The sequence below is a fragment of the Siniperca chuatsi genome, linkage group LG3, assembly GCF_020085105.1.
Source record: "Siniperca chuatsi isolate FFG_IHB_CAS linkage group LG3, ASM2008510v1, whole genome shotgun sequence".
NCBI classification, from domain to species: Eukaryota; Metazoa; Chordata; class Actinopteri; order Centrarchiformes; family Sinipercidae; genus Siniperca; species Siniperca chuatsi.
This window is the reverse complement of record NC_058044.1, coordinates 16,011,395-16,026,782: the sequence shown is the minus strand read 5'-3', so window position 1 is coordinate 16,026,782 and position 15,388 is coordinate 16,011,395. Positions and strand designations below refer to the sequence as shown.

Here is a 15,388-nt window from a genome sequence, read left to right as displayed (position 1 = left end):
CACTATCATTCTGCCCTCAGATTTATTACTGTGATCAGTACTCACCATTGTTTCCTTTATGATGAGGTGGGTTGGTCTTCTCTGGCACAGAGGCATAATAAACATTGGAATTTGTTTATCTATAAATTCCTTTTTAGAAAGCTACCACCTTACATCTCAGTGATGCTGGACTGGAACTTTGGACCCTATCTAACTTGCCCAAATCACTGGCTTATGCTTAAAGTCCCAAAGTGACACCTTCACAATACTTTTTTTCAACCAATAGTCCAAACCTCAAAATTATTAACATTTTCAATGCAGGACTTGTAACAGAATATTTTTTAAAGTGTGGTATTAATACTTTTACTTAAGTAAAAGATCTTAATATTTCCTCCAATGCTGTATACATATCAAAGTCAAACAGGAGCTCCATCCTCACATTTTTACAGGAACATGACTTTTTTCTTTAATTAGTGTATTGTGTTGTTGCATCACTTAAGACATTCTTTAAGTTATTTATAAAGTAAATATTTCGGATGATGGAAAAAAATGCAATGAAAATGAATAAAAAAAGGTGACCTGCAAAAATGACCAGTATTTTAACATAAAATAAGCGCTGAGTGTTAAACTGTTAGTTTCTAAGATTGTGTAATGTTTTGGAACCTCTTGAAATCTAAAGATAAAATAAACTTTACATGGAAAATCAACAATAAACATTAGTAGTTTAATTATATTAGCCCTTTACATCAATAGTTTTTCTTCTGATGTATAACATGGTAATAGCAGATATTATTGCACGTAATCACACTAGCTTTCCTTTGATATGGACATGTCACCATGTCACATGACCACAACATTTTTCCAACTTTCTAAACATACTGCCGCATTTCTCCAAAAAACAATATAAAAATATAAACTTGCACTAGAGCTGATGGCTAATATAAAACCTGACAAAATATACAATTTAACAGTTGTTATCAACTAGATTTAAAACACACTTTAACATACAGTACAAAACTTCGAACTTCAAATGTAACATACAACCCACAGATATTTTCAGGATGGTATGTTACATTTCAAATGTTATTTTCGAAATGGTATAGTTTTATTCGGAGGGCTCCATGGTGGAGGTGGACTGTCTTGGAGTATTGCTTGTATACGTTTTTCCTCTCTTTGTCTCTTCTGCTCTAGATCTTTCCGTGCCTGTTGGAAAAAAAAAATCAATAATAAGATATATTAACCCTTCCAGATGCCTTCACTATAAACACTTCTATGAGTAGTGGCAGATCTCAGAAAACTGTCAGCATGGAAGAAATCACCCCCAAGAGTTCACACTTGATTGCTAAGTGAGACCATTTGTCTCAAAAACAAATAAACAAGACCTTTGATGCCATTAATCACTGGTAGCACAAGTAATTCTACTTACCAGCCAGTTTTCATACATCTCTAAAGCTATTTTATCTCTCTCTTCCTTCATGTATCGTTCCTCCTCTGCTTTGTTTTGGATTTCTTTACGCTCCACCGTGACTTTTTCATGGAGAACGTCTTTCTTCTTTTCACACCTCGACCATTTTAAGAAAGACAAAGTAACAACAGTTTTAGATGAGAGTTACTTCACTGTTGATATTTTTGTGATAGAGATACAGGTAATGAAACATTGATAAACATCCAGCTTTGACTGCCATCTAGTGGTTGATAATTTTCACACCCAAACAGATTTTTAGTGGGATGGGATGGCACTGTTTTATGCAGCTATTCGAAAAGGTTTGAACTTATTTTCAGACCCCAATAAAATGTTTATCAAGTACAGTAAGACAATGTTATGCAAAAATGTATGCAATTCCTGCCACACTAATGAGACTGTATGGGCTCTACTGTTTAGACATTATAGCCAGTGTTTGCTCTCTTATGGCTGTATTTCACTTCACGTTCAAGAGACACTCCTCTGTCTACAAGTGCGAAAGACATGAAACTTTCTATCAGTAGAGGTCAGTGCACAGAGAGAGGCCATGTTTCATCACCCTTTAAATAAATAGAAATAAATAAATAATAAATGAAAAAGTCAACGATTTACACTCACCAGTTAGAAAAAGCAGATTTGCTGTCTCTCTTTCTTTCTTCCTCCTTTTCTTGATTTTTTAACTTAAGTCTACTTTCAGCTTCTCTCTGTTCTCTGTACTTTTCTTTGAGTAGGTGATCGTGCTCACTTTTCCATTTTTCAAACACCTGTAATGTTTATAACATTACTGATTAACATTACATCTTCCCACAGAGGTGCATATTATATCTTTCAGAATAATGCACAATAAATCATCAATATACCTGCTTAGCAGATTGCCTTTTGTCTTCTTTGTCTTCAATCGCTTTTTGCTCTTTCAAGATCATATCTTGCTTTTCTTTGGCTTTTGCTTTGAGACTCTCTGCTTTCTTTTCTTTCCAAGCCTCATATGATGCAGCAGCATCTTCCTTTTTAGCTTCTTCTTCCTGTTAGTTTTTTTGAAAGATGGCAGGCAGTATGCATATATGTTACAATAACCTAGTGTTTTATAGTGTTCTATGACAGTGTGGTCTGTTGTTGTTGTGTATTTCCAGTTTACAAAAAAGATTATTCACCCTTTTCTTTTTTTCTTTCAGGATTTTCTCTTTCTTCTTTAGCTGCATGCTCTCTCTTGACTTTTCCCTTTTCTTTTGAAGCCATTCCTGTTTGGAGTTACATGTTAGTGGGCAATTCGTACATTGATTACATAAGGAAAAGTACAACGTTTCAAGCCCAAATTGGCTCTTTAGAGTCCATTCCTCTGTACCTGATAATAATGTAATCAAATCTGAGAACATCTGAGATCTAATAACATAGAAACTATAAAAGGAGCGTTTATCAAGGTGGCAGAAATCACACTCTTCTTGCATACAGTATATTCTATGTATCTTATATACCTGTACTCAATATCAATATCAGTGTCTGAGTCAACATTTGAGAGTATAAGTTGCAGCTACTCTAGATAGTGCTTAGGAGAACTGCACTCATTGCATATTGTCCTTCACCATAAAACACAGAACACAGGAAAAACACTGTTGCAATGTGGACTTTTACAGGTGCCCTTCCTCCACTGAGTGGTTTACATTCTAAATGATACTATAAAAGACAACACAGGCTCATGATCACACTGACCTGGTAAATGGCAGCTCTGAGTGAATCTGCGGCTTGTGGCTGAGACTCTTGCAGAGAGACTTTACGATCCAGAACTTTGAGAGTTCCCAAATACTTTGATTCCACTTTCTTGGAGCACACACTCTGAGATCTCTGTGTGGTCTGAGAGTGAGAACTCGATGCCCTGATTGACATAAAAGGACAGTAAGTTAAGTTACTATCCTGTTCTATCCGTGAAGCTGTTAGTATCTATTGTTGCGGTTTACCTACCTGGTATCAAATGATTTTTCATGGACATGAGAGAGTTGATCTGAGTGATCTCTTGAGTCTTCCTAAAAGAAGACAATAAACACATTTAATGTGACTAAAAGTACTCAAAATAAGAGGCAGAGCATATCATGAGACTAACTACAATGAATGAATGACTCACATTAAACTCTTCAAACGATGTGGAGTACTTTCTCTCCTGCTCTTTGCTGTCATCAGAAATACAGCCATCTAAAACAATAAATGAAATTTCAAGAGCATTAATGAGTTATAAATACAATAAACTAAAATACGGTTATGGTGCTGAACATGCCAGTTATTACCTCTGGATCCAGAATCAGCCGTGGACTTGGTGAAGAGCTCACTCTTGCTTGAAGAGGATTTGCTGAGGCTACATGAAGCTGCGTGATCTCCATCTGTCCACTGCGATGATGAACAACATAACAAACATGTGCTCCAATTAGAGAATGTTTCTTTTTACTCTGCAACTTACTATACTGACTACAGCTCCTTACAATGATATTGCTGGATGTGTCAGTGGAGAGGGGAATGGATGCAGAGGAGGTCTGGGGCCTGCTGAGATCCTGAGATTCAGCATCTTCAGCTATCTTCTCCGTAGCGTGAAGGCTCAATCCAAGAGTCCTTTGCCTCGGTTTAGGCCTGGGGGGCTCCCTCTCGGTAGCACTATCTGAATAATAACAGTTTGTGGAAATGCCAATTTAAAATCTGCACTAATATTTAGAGGCACTGCTTTATATGTTCTTATAAAAGTAACTTGCAACACCTTTGTGTCTTGTGCATGAAACAGTGTAAACAGACCTGCTGAGGACACGTGTTTGAGGTCAGTTGCTGATAACTCTGGAGTCTGGGAGCTTTCTTCCAGAACAGAGTTGCTCTTCTCCTTGGGACCTGGAGTTTCCATCACACTGTTGTCAGATGGTAAAGGCAAAGGCATGTCCAGTAGAGTATCATCTGATGTTTCGTTTGACAGAGATTTAGTTGAGCTCTCTCTTGTGATATGAGGATTGGTAGACTCCACATCACTGTTTTTAAATCGTATGTCATCTTCACCCACATTTGTTGAGTGCTGTGAAGAAAATGAGTTGTTATAATTGTTGTGTTGACCGAAGGAAGAGTCAGGCGGCTCGTTTTCACGTGACCCTGATGCCGTTGTGTCTTCTGAGGGAGAACTGATTCTTTGGGTTTTCAGAAACGAAACTCTCTTCGTCCTGCCATGTTTGCCTTCATCGTCTGAAATCTCGAAGTCGTTGATTTTGGCTTTACTTTTCCCAGCTTTAAACGAACCAGCCCTCTTTTTTCTTGATTTGAGGAGTTCATTCAGAAAATCTGTGAAATATAGAAAATGACAAGTAAATGACAAGATAGAACCAACCATCAAACTGTATCTATTGAAGTTGACAAAACAATCTGAACTCAAGGTCCACGTACTAGCTTTTTCTGGACCTTTCAACTGCACCTTAGCATCCCTTCCTTAAGTGGATGGTTTCTGGTCAACTGAGCAAACTATGTCCACTGAGGAAGACTAACAGATGTGGTTGAAAACTATGGAAAAAGCTAGTAGAAAGTGATCTGGAGTTAAGTTTTTTTGTCAAACTACTGTTTGTAATTTTCACACTCAAAATGCATCTAATTTCAAGGTGTCTGACTGACAAGAACAAATGTTATTCAACCCTGCAATCAGCTAGATGGAGTACAGTAACCATATGGTCTATTCTATTGATGCTCTGCTGTTATTCTGCCATCTGTCATTTTCTTCTGCAAAGCAGTTATATAAATCTTTCAGCCTATTAACATGGGCAGAGAAGCAGTGGTTCCCAACCTTTTCTGTCTGCTGTGCCCCCAAAGCCCTATTAGATGAGCGCAAGTACCCCTTCATTGACACCATGTGTCATTTTACAAATGTGTTCATTTGAATATATTTTAAACTTGATGTTGTTTAACACTGCTAATTACATAAAATGGATACATTGTTACAATGTTATTTCACTTAAGACATAGTGGTCCTGGACTTGGCTATATTTAGGCTCTGTACCTTTTTTCAGTTCAGTCGAGGTTACATTTGTACTACAACCACTTGAAGTGGCAGAAGCTGGAGTTTCAACTATTTACAAATTACTTTCAGCTATATAGTTGAACTTCTCTGCTCTCTTGCTAACTAGTTTTCACGCACTCTACTCACAGACTCTTACCAAATCATAATTTTTATTTGTTCAAATAAGATGAGTTACTTGACAAACCCCCTGGGGTACAAGTACCCCCTGGTTGGGAATAACTGCCATTTTAGAGAGTAACTTTTTAAAATCTCTTCACACTTTTTACACAAAGTGGTGTGAAAGGAAAGATACTTAACTGCTTAGAAGGAGAAGGCAATAAAAAATGCCTCATCATCAACTAGCAATACACACAGATATGGGTGATATAGACCACAATTACAATGTAAAAAAGGCACTAAAGAGACCCTCATGTACATGCCAGTCAATGTTGATGCTCTGCCATCTTACCATCCTCATCTTCATTGAAGTCATCAGAGTAGGAAAATTGGTCTGGTTTTGTTTTGCTTGCCCTGGCAGAGACAGCAGCCTGAAGTTCATCCTACAACGACACAATTGCATGTTGACATGACACAAGACATAACTGTGTTCAGAGGGCTGTCGGTTTAACTAATCCACTCATTTAGTAGGATATCCAGACGGCATACAATGATGCTTTTACCTGAAATGTTGTCCTCCTCGATGTTTTCGGGCTTTTCTTGTAAGCCAGTGTCGTGAACTCCTGATTTGTCATTGTGAAAACTAGAAACAGTTTCCTCTGATTGCGTTCGATGACATTAGCATGCTAGCTAGTGTGTAACAAGTAGCTAGCCACTAAGCGTCCTATGCTACCATTATAGCTACATTACCATTATGCAAAGTTTGATTGTCCCATGATTGTTGTCTGGTTCCAAACATATCATACATCTATTCATAATAAATGGTACTATAGTTAACTACACATAAAGGCACACTGACATAGCTACAGCGGGCTAACGGACTTGTTGATGGTAACCCAGGGAAACGTGGAGGACAGTGCCGTTTCACCACTGCGCATGCTCAGAAGATTACCCAAAACAAGTCATGAAAAAAATGTGCCTGTTATCCTTTTTAATTAAGTCATGTAATAAGTCTATTAAGTTCAAACTTTTTATAATTAGACCATTGACAGTTTCTGAAAAATGTATTGCTTAATTCAAACTAATTTATTAAAGTAATCAAGAGCTAGGTGAGGGAAGCGTTTTGGGGAGGTTGGTGTGAATCACAACATAAGCACAACAAAGCAGCTGGACGTGAAGGGAGGGGGTTGCTTGCATTCCTAACGGCCTGCCTACTTCCTACTCAGGGCCGACTGTGAGCCGCAAAGTCGGCCCGAATTTAAGCCTAGTGGCAAAATGCATTGGGTGAAATTTTGGAGCAACAATGACATTTTATTATTTAACATGAAGACATAAGGTATCTGTCTAAGCTCCAGATGAAGCAGAGCAGTAAAAACACAATCACGGTCGCACATTAATACACCAGTATGTTATACACACGTTTCTAGCTCCTCTACTTAGTTCTAAGTGTTAAGCTATGTGTTTTAATATTATATACTGCATTATTGGATTGCTACTACTGATGCATTACCATGTAAGCAGCATTTTAACGTTGTGGCTAGGCAAGTGGTAGTTTCATGTGTAATAAAGCATCATCTCTTTTAAGATCACCATAGGTTTTGTATGTAGAATCTTAATCTGCAACGTTAACTACTAACTATAGCTGTCCAGTAAATGTAGTGGAGTGAAAGTATAAAGTAGCTTAAAATGGAAAAACTCAATACCTCAAAATTGTAGCCTACTTAAGTACAGTACTTGAATAAATGTTCTTAGTTCCACCACTGGTTACATACTGATATTGCTTTGTTGCATTTATGGAGAATATGTGTATATGATGATGTGTATATCTGCATTAGTGAATGCAGGAATGTATAAGTTCACAACAAAACACAGTCAGGCAGTAAGACTGAATTCTTTTTATTTTGTTATAGGAAAAGTGCATAGTTGAAGCCCTTTTTCTCTTAGACAGTAACAGTGTAAATGAAGGTCTCCTGTGGTACCAGAGTCCACTTGTTTATCTCATCAATCTAGTATGGCTTCCCACTTAATTATATATACCTACGTATGGTTTACTTAACTTTTTCCTTCGTTATATCTCCTCTCTACTATCTCCCAAGCAAGTCTAGAAAGATGTAGCAACATTTTTCAGGACATTCGCTGATATGGAAAGAGAGCCAGCTACTGAAGGCTGTTGGGATGAACTCTTACACCATGCATTCAAGAAAGACCCTTCAATTTTAAGACAAATCTATGTCATTTCTGATTGCGCAGGTACCCTGGAACATAAACCAAGCCCCAGAAACACTAACAGCCATGTTTCCATGATAGGGGCATGATAAAGATACTAGAAAAACAGCAGAGCCCTCTATCATGTAGTGAAATCCAATAACCAGCAATACATACAAAAAAAACAGCTATTATAATGTTCCATTTTTCTTGAGATTGTATCAAAGAAGGGTTGATTTTCCTCTGCAACTTTGAGGATGTAATTTGTGTTACTGTTGTACTGTTGTATAAATATCAACCCACATTTACATACATGGTTCGGGAACAAAACAACATTCACCTCTGTATTGGTCTGCTATACAGGTTTCTATTTTTCTGTTCATTCATTGTATTTCAATCTTTGATCTAGCTGACAAACCTTCTGCAAAAAATATTTAGATGTAAAACTAAATGACTTATTTAACAGAGCTCTGGACCAAATGAATAATCAACAATTTCTGTAAGAAAATAACCCTGTAGCGTAAACCACAGTAGAGAATGAGAAAACATGCAGCTCATTCCCTCGTCCTCTTCCCGTCACAAATTTAAAATAAAAATGACCTCAAATATTTCTGTTCTTTCACAAGAGGTTGTTCTCTAAATGAACATTGAGACCAGAACTATAGTTACATTGGCACTGTTTGAAAATGCATCTTTTCTTGCTCCTTTCCTTTTCATTGGTTTGACATATTATCATACAGAAGTTGTGAAGTAGAAACTTTGGATGGCTCCCATCAATCACAGACTGCTGTGATTCTCAGTAAGAAAAGTACAGGCCCTGATCTCCACAAGGCCATCGTTTAGACAGCTGCATCAGTAACACACCTTCAAGGAACAGACATACCACAACAAAAGTGCTAATAAAAATAGGACTCTCGGCTACTATTAAGTCAGTATACAATTATTATTTTTCGTCTTTTAACCATAAAACAATTACAGCACACAGAATCATCTCAATGTGATTAAAACGTATTTGCTTGTGCTGAGTATATTGTTTTACAATGACCACACTTATTATACCCCATCTGTATGCCCGAAATTCAGTTCATTTCAACGATGTGAAATGAGTTTGAAAAGTGAGCATTTAACAAATCTTAAACCTCCAAACAGACTGTTTAAGATCTGTTGCTGCCGTCTTAAATCACCAAACCAACAGTTATATAAAAAAGGACAGACATGTTCTTGGAAATGTAGCTAATATAAGAAGACTGGACTATTTGCAGGCTGGGGTGAGTAGGAAATCTAATTGAGGCCTGGATTTAAACACAAAAGATTGATTCACTAAAATCAATATCCCATGTTATTGTCCAACAAATCCTAATTCAGAATTTAACCACATAAATTCATTCAATTGAATCGTTCACTTGGTTTAAATATGCTATTAAAACATTATGTGATATGACATCATTACTGGCACTGTTTAGAGATGTGACTTTGTGGAAAGTGGAAAGTGTGGAATGTTTCAGAGAGTCTGAAGAAGCCGCCACCCTTCATTACTCAGCAAGCACTCAAACAACAATTTAACTGCCCAAAAGGAAACTCTCCGCTACCACCTACCTTTTCCCTCAACCCATGTGGCACATTCCTTCATTTTGAGTTCATGTCTGATTTTCTGCAGATCAGTCAGCACCAGAGCTGGGATCAGGGACTGACTCAGCTGATATAAACATGCTGATATTGTCGGTCGATATTATCAGTCAAAACTGGCATATCACAGATATGTTGTATCAGTGTATATGCCTGCAGATATACAAAAACAACATTTTCAGTACTTATTTCTATTAATTCAATTTTTATGTTTGTGAAAGGATTGTGTTTTTATGTATAGTTATTAAATTTCCTGTGACGTTTCCTAATCAAAAGTTTTATAACTGTAAAATATCCTGCCTCAGTCTACATCTTTATCAAAAATACTTGCCAAAACTGTTTATGTTGTGTGTTTATGTAAAAAAAAAAGAAAAAAAAGTTCTATATTGACCGCTATATCATCAGATTTGTTGTAACTTTGAAATGCTGTATCGGCCTTATCAATCCAGCATCATTTGGGCTCTACTAACAGGAATCAGACAGATCCACCCCAAAACACAATGGTGTTAAAATAGGAAAAAAGAAAAAGATATATGAGTGAAAGTTGACAGGGAGATGGTGCCGTCCTGGTCACAGTAACTAGCCATCTGTGCAGCTCCAGTCAGAGCAGGTGGGTGAGTGCTGGTACCCTGGCTCCACTGCTAATCAATAGGTGGTGCTGGGGGCTCTCTTCTGTCGCTCTGCAAACCAAGACAAGAACATATTATGTCTTTACTATAGAAAAAAGTGAACCGTCTTGATGATGCTATCAAGGAGCACATGCTGAAGCCAATGCTGTGACAAAAATAGGTGAATTTAAAATTTGGACAAACAAGACATCAGCAAATGTTCATCTGGTTGTTCACATCCAGGATCTGAGTCATCGTTAAAGTACAGCTCCAGTTCACATCACAGAACAAACATTTAGTTTCTGGTTCATCTGAATTGTTCAACAACTTTCTAAAATGGAAAATGTATAAATGATTTCTGCATTTGGTTAGACTGTTGCTTGCTGTAACTTGACTAGCATAGAAAAAAGTGGCCTAAAACCAATTTTAAAAAATACATACTGCCCTACAAAACCAGAGTTCACTGTGTATAACAAAATCAAACAAACCAAAAACTGTTGATACAAAAGTGCAATTTTGACATGTTACAGGAAAAGCACAGGTGTAAATAATAAAATAAATGACAGCCGAATTCCATTTAGCAGCTTGAGTTTCAGGGTCCTGGTATTGTGCATGCTGGCTCACTGTCACACTGTCATGGCTTACTGGGACACTTATAGAACAGATGTTATCAGTAACACCTGTGCTTTTCCCACTACAACAAGTCAAAATGTCTGCTGTAAGAAGGCTATAAAAAAGGATACAATGCGACGACACAACTGCAATAACATGAACTAAAAACAGAAAAAATAAACCACAGGTATTTTTGGTAGTGACCGCACAGTCAGCCCATAACAATATGATACATAAAAACACATGAAAATATATGATCAACGATAAGAGTAATGCGTTTCAGTCAGCACTTCATCAGACTCAAGCCTTTTATGATTGGTAATATCAGATCCTTGATCATATACTTTAATGAGCTGAGTGTCACTACCACTAAGTAAGTGAAGTACATGTTGTGCTTATTTCTTTTTAACAGTAACTATAAATTTAGGCATATGAACACATTTTTTCTGCACATTTCTCAGTATTTCATCTTTAAAAAACAAGCCAGTAAATAGTTCTAACCTTATAAGAGATAGTCCTAATAATTAGAATGCAGCAAATTAAAGTACCAACTTAGCTAATAACATTGCTTACTTTTTTTGTTTGCCATTTTTTTAGATTTGAATCCAGGGTAACAGTTTTCATTAAATATCAGTAAATCACCATACATTGCATCTTATTCAGTATCATGCGAAACTGATTTTAAGTAAATTCCCTTCTACTTTGTGGTAAACTGTCATGGTAAACGAAAGCACAGCAGTACTGTACCAATATTTAAAATATAATTGTTATATATCCAGAGTGGGATCAATACTGACATTGTGGGGTCCAGTAGGTTTGCCTGTGGGCCGGGGACCCCTGAGACTGGATGGGCGCAACAGGAACAGGAGCAGAGCCAGCACCATCCATCCTATCAGAACCATGGGGAGGGTCAGGTCACCTCCTCCGCCAACTGGCCCACTGGGACCTGGCACTGAAAACAAACACATCTTTGCACTCCACACATGTAATCAACACTAATAGAGAGTTTGGTCTAGACCTCCTCTATATGAAAAGTGCCCAGAGATAACTTTGGTTATGATTTGGCGCTATATAAAAGAAAATTGACATTGAACTAATGTTTCTGATTTGAAAACATGCTTGAGTGCAGCCATGCTTTTCACATGATGAAAAATGCATAAGGTCTAATGTAGTCATACATACATTCCTGAGGGCAGTCTGTGTCTGTGCAGTAGGACTGAGATTGCCTGAGCTGAAAGAGAAATTACAGAAGGAACATAAGTATAAGAGTATTAAAAAATAATATTAATTCTTCCACTCTATGACATTGATGACTTTGATTTATCTGGTTACCACTGCCCTTATCTAGGGAGAGAGAAAATACAGGTGGTCTATAAACACACTGCTAAATAAACCTTATGAGTTACTTGTTACATTAGGCATACAAACATATGACCTACTCACAGCTTACTGTTACCAACAGGACATAGTCACATGTGGATGGTGCAAAGCAACCATCTGAGCTCTGCCTGCATCCTAAAAATATACTGTTCAGTTCTGACTGGCAAATGCCAGTATTTGGACAACACCCTTTCTTGCGGCAAGCAAATCAGAAAACCCCCAGGGTGGCTTCAAGCACTGAGCCAACTGCAGCTTGCCGTGCAAGTTACACCTGTGCACAAAGAACCAATGAGTTCACCTGGAAACTGACACGGCATAATTACAAGCTGTATTCTCTCGTAATTTTGACCTAATTTTTTACAACACACACTTTCCATTAAGAAGAGCCAGAGAATATTTACGAGCACAAAGCAAACCTGAAAGCACACAGTGCAACAGAGTGAAACGTCTTTGCGTGGCAGAACTGATAGGCTCTCAAGATAAACAATGAGCAGGAACCAGGATATGCTGGCTCACTGTCAGTCGACGGCTTTTCATTTCCTTCCCTAGAGACTTTTATTTACTTGCTGGGTGCTTCTAAGATTAATCTCTTTGCTTCCATCTCTCGACTTCAGCAGGAGATATTTTTACTTCACACTGCATACTTGGAATACTTCACAACTGCACCTCAACTCTGTTATGATCAAGTCTGCCACTTAAGATTTCAAGTGCCAGTGAAAGCCCCTCTGTTCCACGACTTACCAGGTTGATGAGGCGCCTCATAGCGTACTCATGGGTGCAGATGCACTCACAAGGATCAAAGCCTCCCTCTGCCATTTCTTACCAGATGGTGTCCACCTTGGAGCAGAACAAAAGTACTGTATGTAACTAGGACGTACAAGAACAAGTGAGAGAAACCTAATGCTTCCTCTTGTGAGTGCTGTGCTCTATTGTTGTTTCACAGGCACACACAGATTAGAGGGAGGAGACTGCTCAGTTAAGGACATTCAGCAGACTCTGTGGCTGTATCTTGCTGCATGTAATCTGTGTGTTTGTTAAGACTGATGGCTGTCACTGTATTTATGCTGCCAGTCAATTGTTTTTAAACACTATATGTTATCACATTTTTGCTCTGCAGAGATGTAATGTCATTGTAACTACCTTAAAAGTGAACAGTAAAGCTAGGGAATAAATTAAAGTGAACTGAGAAATGTTTGTGACTTTGTTTTTTTGAAAATGGTCTAGATCTTTATTACTCTAATTGGGCCTTTATTAACAAAAAACTCAGTATTTTCTCAGTAGATTCTGGTGCTGTCCACCAGGTGATGAGGTGATTTTTTTGGGATTTCTGCTTTTTTAATGTGTGATAGTGATAGCTGGAGAGAGACAGGAAAGGTAGGGGAGGGAGAGAGGGGATGACAGACAGCAATGGGCCCGGGCTGGAATCGAACCCGGGCCGCTGCAGTAAGGACTCAGCCTTGATACATGGTACACAGTCTACCAGGAGAGCTACTGGGGCGCCCCTATCCATTTAATTGTTAACATGTATGTAAAGTCTGAAATGGTTTACCTATATGGTGCACTTGTCTTTAATATAGCACTAATCAGGAGTCCCATTATAAGCTCAGAGCTGGCCAATGAATTGGTCCATAAATGCAAGAATTTAGCTGATTGGTTGACATCCACCATCATCACGGGAGGCTAATCACAGCTCAAAATATATATATATATATATATATATATATATATATATATATATATATATATGATCTTGCTGAATTTGCAAACAAAAACTGCTACAGGTGCCTAATCAAAGTCATCCAGGTCTATCCCAGTATACCAGGAACCTGGATTTTTGAGGCTGACAATAACATCAGTATTTGATTGGCTAAATTTCTCTCCCTTTCTTCATCTTTTTATTACATTAATATACACACATACACAAACATTTCTAATAAGGAATCCCTAGAATTAAATTTTTTTTTTTTTAAGAATTGTGACCAAGATTTGTATAGAGCAGTACATTTTCCAGTTGAAAAATAAACAGTTTCTATTACAAACTATTAAATGTAATGAAGATGTTTTTTGCAATGGTCTGTCTGTTTTTGTCTTGTCCTTTGCACCGTTTTTGTCTATGTGCTTATGTTGTCTTTTTGCATCTTATGTTGCCTGCCTTGTTTGCATTGCTTAAATGTTAAATGTAGTACCATTGGCTCCAAATAAACGAAATTTCATCCCTACTGTGTACTTGTACATTTTTAATATTTGTACTATGAACTGACGATCACTTTGCTCGACCCCAAAATGCTCAAATATAAACTGTTGAAAAAAAATATGACTTTCACTGTACATTAACTTAACACTGACATTTTACATTTTGACTCAATTACAAACTCACTTGTAACCGAGTAGTAATCAAAACATGTACACGTTATATTTTCCATGGGTGGCTGCCTGCCTGCATATTTCTAGAGTGACGAACAAACGAAGTGTCCAGTTTACCAAATCAAGGGCAGCTATCAACAGTATTTATTTACCAACCCTTCAGTTTTACATTCAGATAATATTGCTCCCGAACTAACTTAGCTAGCGTTAGACTAGCTTCTTGCTAACCTAGCCAGCCGACCGAGCTAAAAGTCGCAGCGTTGTCCTTTTTCGTCTGTTATTGGACATGTGATTAGAGACAGATGTGACAGCAAACGGAATAGAAACACGACTTACTTGAGCTTTGACGATGTTCAGAAAACGTTAGATGACTTTAAAGGGCCTGGTCTCCACGGCTGCTGCACCGTTTCTGTCCACAGAAACCGTTAGTGTGCAGACATGTCAACCTACCGTCTGTGTTTTGTTTGTTGCACGTGAGCTATTCTTCACGATCGACCATCCGGGAACTCGGGTTAGAGGTGTGTGCGTAGTCACGCACGGGGCGCTTTAAGCGTCTCTTATTGGTCCAAACATTTGATGGGCGGGCCTTTGAGCCAATCACGCTAAGAAACGATCACAACGTCTGGATAGTAAACAAACAGACGGCCGGCTTCTGCCATCCATCAAACAGAGGCAGATGAACCGAGTTCCAACATCGGTACAGTTGTGTAACCAAATACAGTCGTGAATGTTACTAATTTACTCAAATACTGTACTTAAAAAAGTACAATACCTTAAAATTGTGTAGTATTTCAATTTGATGCTATTTCTACTTCAAATAAATATTGTACTTTTACTCCACTACAAGTATATGACAAGTGTAGTTATTTGGCTGCCATACATGATAGCTCAAAATTTCACATAAACACTGACAGGTCGGAGAAAATGTATTGATTTTATCTAATGGAATGGAAATCTAATGAAAATCTTTAATAAAAGTAGTAACACCACCCTATAAAAACACTATTACAAGTAAAAGTTCAAAATTGT

At 37.7% G+C, this 15,388-nt stretch overlaps 2 protein-coding genes across 3 annotated transcripts; both read right to left on the bottom strand.

Annotated features, from left to right (window-relative positions):
• Nucleotides 1-682: 682 nt before the first annotated feature.
• On the bottom strand, nucleotides 683-6,498 carry map9 (microtubule-associated protein 9). Of its 2 annotated transcripts, none has more exons than XM_044191139.1 (13): nucleotides 6,128-6,498; nucleotides 5,917-6,007; nucleotides 4,214-4,741; nucleotides 3,910-4,082; nucleotides 3,718-3,817; nucleotides 3,558-3,625; nucleotides 3,398-3,459; nucleotides 3,149-3,311; nucleotides 2,593-2,679; nucleotides 2,302-2,463; nucleotides 2,060-2,205; nucleotides 1,406-1,547; nucleotides 683-1,182 (listed from the first exon to the last, which is right to left on the bottom strand). In XM_044191139.1, exons 1-13 carry the CDS (start codon nucleotides 6,197-6,199, stop codon nucleotides 1,063-1,065), a joined length of 1,914 nt encoding a protein of 637 aa, XP_044047074.1. In that variant the 5' UTR covers nucleotides 6,200-6,498; the 3' UTR covers nucleotides 683-1,062. The 2 variants fall into 2 exon arrangements, with proteins under 2 accessions (XP_044047074.1, XP_044047075.1); XM_044191140.1 differs by having other exon boundaries at nucleotides 1,406-1,541; nucleotides 6,128-6,495.
• Nucleotides 6,499-7,444: 946 nt separating this feature from the next.
• Nucleotides 7,445-14,888, bottom strand: smim14 (small integral membrane protein 14). Its single transcript, XM_044191138.1, has 5 exons — nucleotides 14,696-14,888; nucleotides 12,737-12,832; nucleotides 11,798-11,846; nucleotides 11,413-11,567; nucleotides 7,445-10,075 (listed from the first exon to the last, which is right to left on the bottom strand). Exons 2-5 carry the CDS (start codon nucleotides 12,809-12,811, stop codon nucleotides 10,037-10,039), a joined length of 318 nt encoding a protein of 105 aa, XP_044047073.1. The 5' UTR covers nucleotides 12,812-12,832; nucleotides 14,696-14,888; the 3' UTR covers nucleotides 7,445-10,036.
• Between the last annotated feature and the right edge of the window lie 500 nt (nucleotides 14,889-15,388).